Source organism: Empidonax traillii, unplaced genomic scaffold (assembly GCF_003031625.1).
Source record: "Empidonax traillii isolate 1590-97213 ecotype Southwest subspecies unplaced genomic scaffold, ASM303162v1 scaffold3739:size17074, whole genome shotgun sequence".
In the NCBI taxonomy this organism is placed as follows: domain Eukaryota; kingdom Metazoa; phylum Chordata; class Aves; order Passeriformes; family Tyrannidae; genus Empidonax; species Empidonax traillii.
The window spans coordinates 15,143-17,074 of record NW_020958932.1 but is presented as its reverse complement, the minus strand read 5'-3'; the positions used below and the strand labels follow the sequence as shown (position 1 = coordinate 17,074).

Genomic DNA, 1,932 nt, shown 5'->3' with positions numbered 1-1,932 from the left:
GCACATCTCCACTGCAGTATCGTCGATCCAGGTCTTACTCCGACTCCGGTTCTCACACCTGCTCACCGCTCTCGGCCTCTGCCTCCCGCCCCTCCGCACCGCTGGAGCTCGGCTCCGCACCGGGGGAACGTTCGCAAACCGCTCGGCCGCCGAGACAGCGAGTGAGAGGACGATCGAGCCGGTCCGCAGCGGGCGGGGCTGCAGCGCTCCGACCTTCCTCTCGCTCCTCTCGGTCAACAGCGGCGCCCGCAGCCTCCTCCCCGCACTGCAGGCACCGAGAGCTGCCGAGCTCTCTCTGCTGTGCTTTGCCCACGGGCAGATCTCGTGGACTGGACAATCGCCACGGAAATATCGGGCCCTTGCAGCTGCCAGTCGCTGCCTGGCCTTTTTTCCGTACCATCTCTTTGATCCTCGAGTTATCCACAGCTGAGAGGAAGGCAGAGTCCTCTCTTTAGGACTGGTATTTCTGTTACACTGAAAAACTCAGTTGCAAATATCATTATATCTTATGTAAAATATTTTTCTCAGTTTTAGTCTGTATAATATTCTAAGGCCTATCCTGTTATTAAAAAAAAATACTGGCACAGGGCACAGCAAAATAATAGAAGCTACGAGATAGCACACGGGATAATCCGACACACAGGCCACTCCTGGAGAAGCAGAGCTCGTTAAACCAAGTGTCAGGAACTTCGCTTTAATTTTTTTCAGTTTATACGGAACACCATCTAAGTTGAATTAAGTACTCCAGCACCACTAACTGAGATAAGACATTTAGAGGCGGAAGAAGTTGGGGTCGATCCACTGAAACCGACAACTCTAATAAAAAAAAAAAAAAAACTGTACGACTCCGGAGGAAGCAGTTTGCTCCACCACCTGCCAGGGGCTCTGTTATCACTCCCTATAAGACCTCCCTTTGAGCACCGTACAGGAGGCTCCCCTACTGCTTGGAAATCATTCTCTCCTATGCCCACCCGTTTCAGGCTATAGGTCACTTGAGCACTCCACACTGACTGTACTACAACTTGCCATGAGGCAGGACGCAGCTGCAGTGAACCACGCCAGAATAGTCTTCTTGTCTCCCCCCAAATCGCAGAGCAAGAAGAAAAATAAATATATCTCCCGTGGCTCCTGCCCCTGTTCCCCAACCCTCTGAAACAAAATCGATAATTATTGTAGCCAGGTAACAGATTTGTTTACACATAAACAATTAATTCGATAGTTTTAGCGAGCTGGAAGAGGTTTTCTTTTCATCAGAAGTCACTGTGTAAATGCTTTGTGGTTTTAGAAAAGTATTCACCTAATAATTCAATCTCCATTTTGGTTCGAAAACTTTTAAACAAAATAGTGTAGGAGAGCAAGACAAGAAAAACTGAGCTGGACACCTAGGCTGGGCTATTTTTAAAGGTGCAAAAAGACTTTATTAGAGTCTACAATGTTTGTAATTTTGCATACTCCCTTGTAATTTTCTATACGAGTATAGGCCTCTCCTGGTAAAGCAGGTAGATAAAACAACTATTGCAAAAAGCCACTGAAAGACCTAAATCCTCAGTTTAGTACTCCACAATCCACATGATCTACCAGGTCCAAGCACCTCTCTTTGGGACGAAGGGATCAGATAAATGGCAGACTTTGAAACAAAACTAGATGTGGGGTTTGGGTGGGTTTGGTTTTTTGTGGGGGCTTTTTGTGTTCTTTCGGTTTGGTGTGGAGTTGAGGGGTTTTTGTGTCTTGTTTGTTTGTTTGTCTGTTTTTCATATCTCACTTAACATCTTCACCAGAAAAGGATGGGGAAGGGAAAAAAAAAAAAAAAAAAAAAAAAAAAAAAAAAAAAAAAAAAAAAAAAAAAAAAAAAAAAAAAAAAAAAAAAAAAAAAAAAAAAAAAAAAAAAAAAAAAAAAAAAAAAAAAAAAAAAAAAAAAAAAAAAAAAAAAAA

The 1,932-nt window shown here is 43.6% G+C and overlaps 1 protein-coding gene across 1 annotated transcript in view; it reads right to left on the bottom strand.

Annotated features, from left to right (window-relative positions):
* Window positions 1–38: 38 nt before the first annotated feature.
* LOC114072697 (protocadherin gamma-B5-like) overlaps window positions 39–1,932 on the bottom strand; it is a gene marked incomplete at its 3' end in the record, with an annotated part of 11,058 nt that continues 9,164 nt past the window's right edge. The window contains exon 4 of the mRNA XM_027910560.1: window positions 39–329. Within this exon, the coding sequence (XP_027766361.1) occupies window positions 39–329 (291 nt within the window). The remainder of the gene's footprint in view (window positions 330–1,932) is intronic.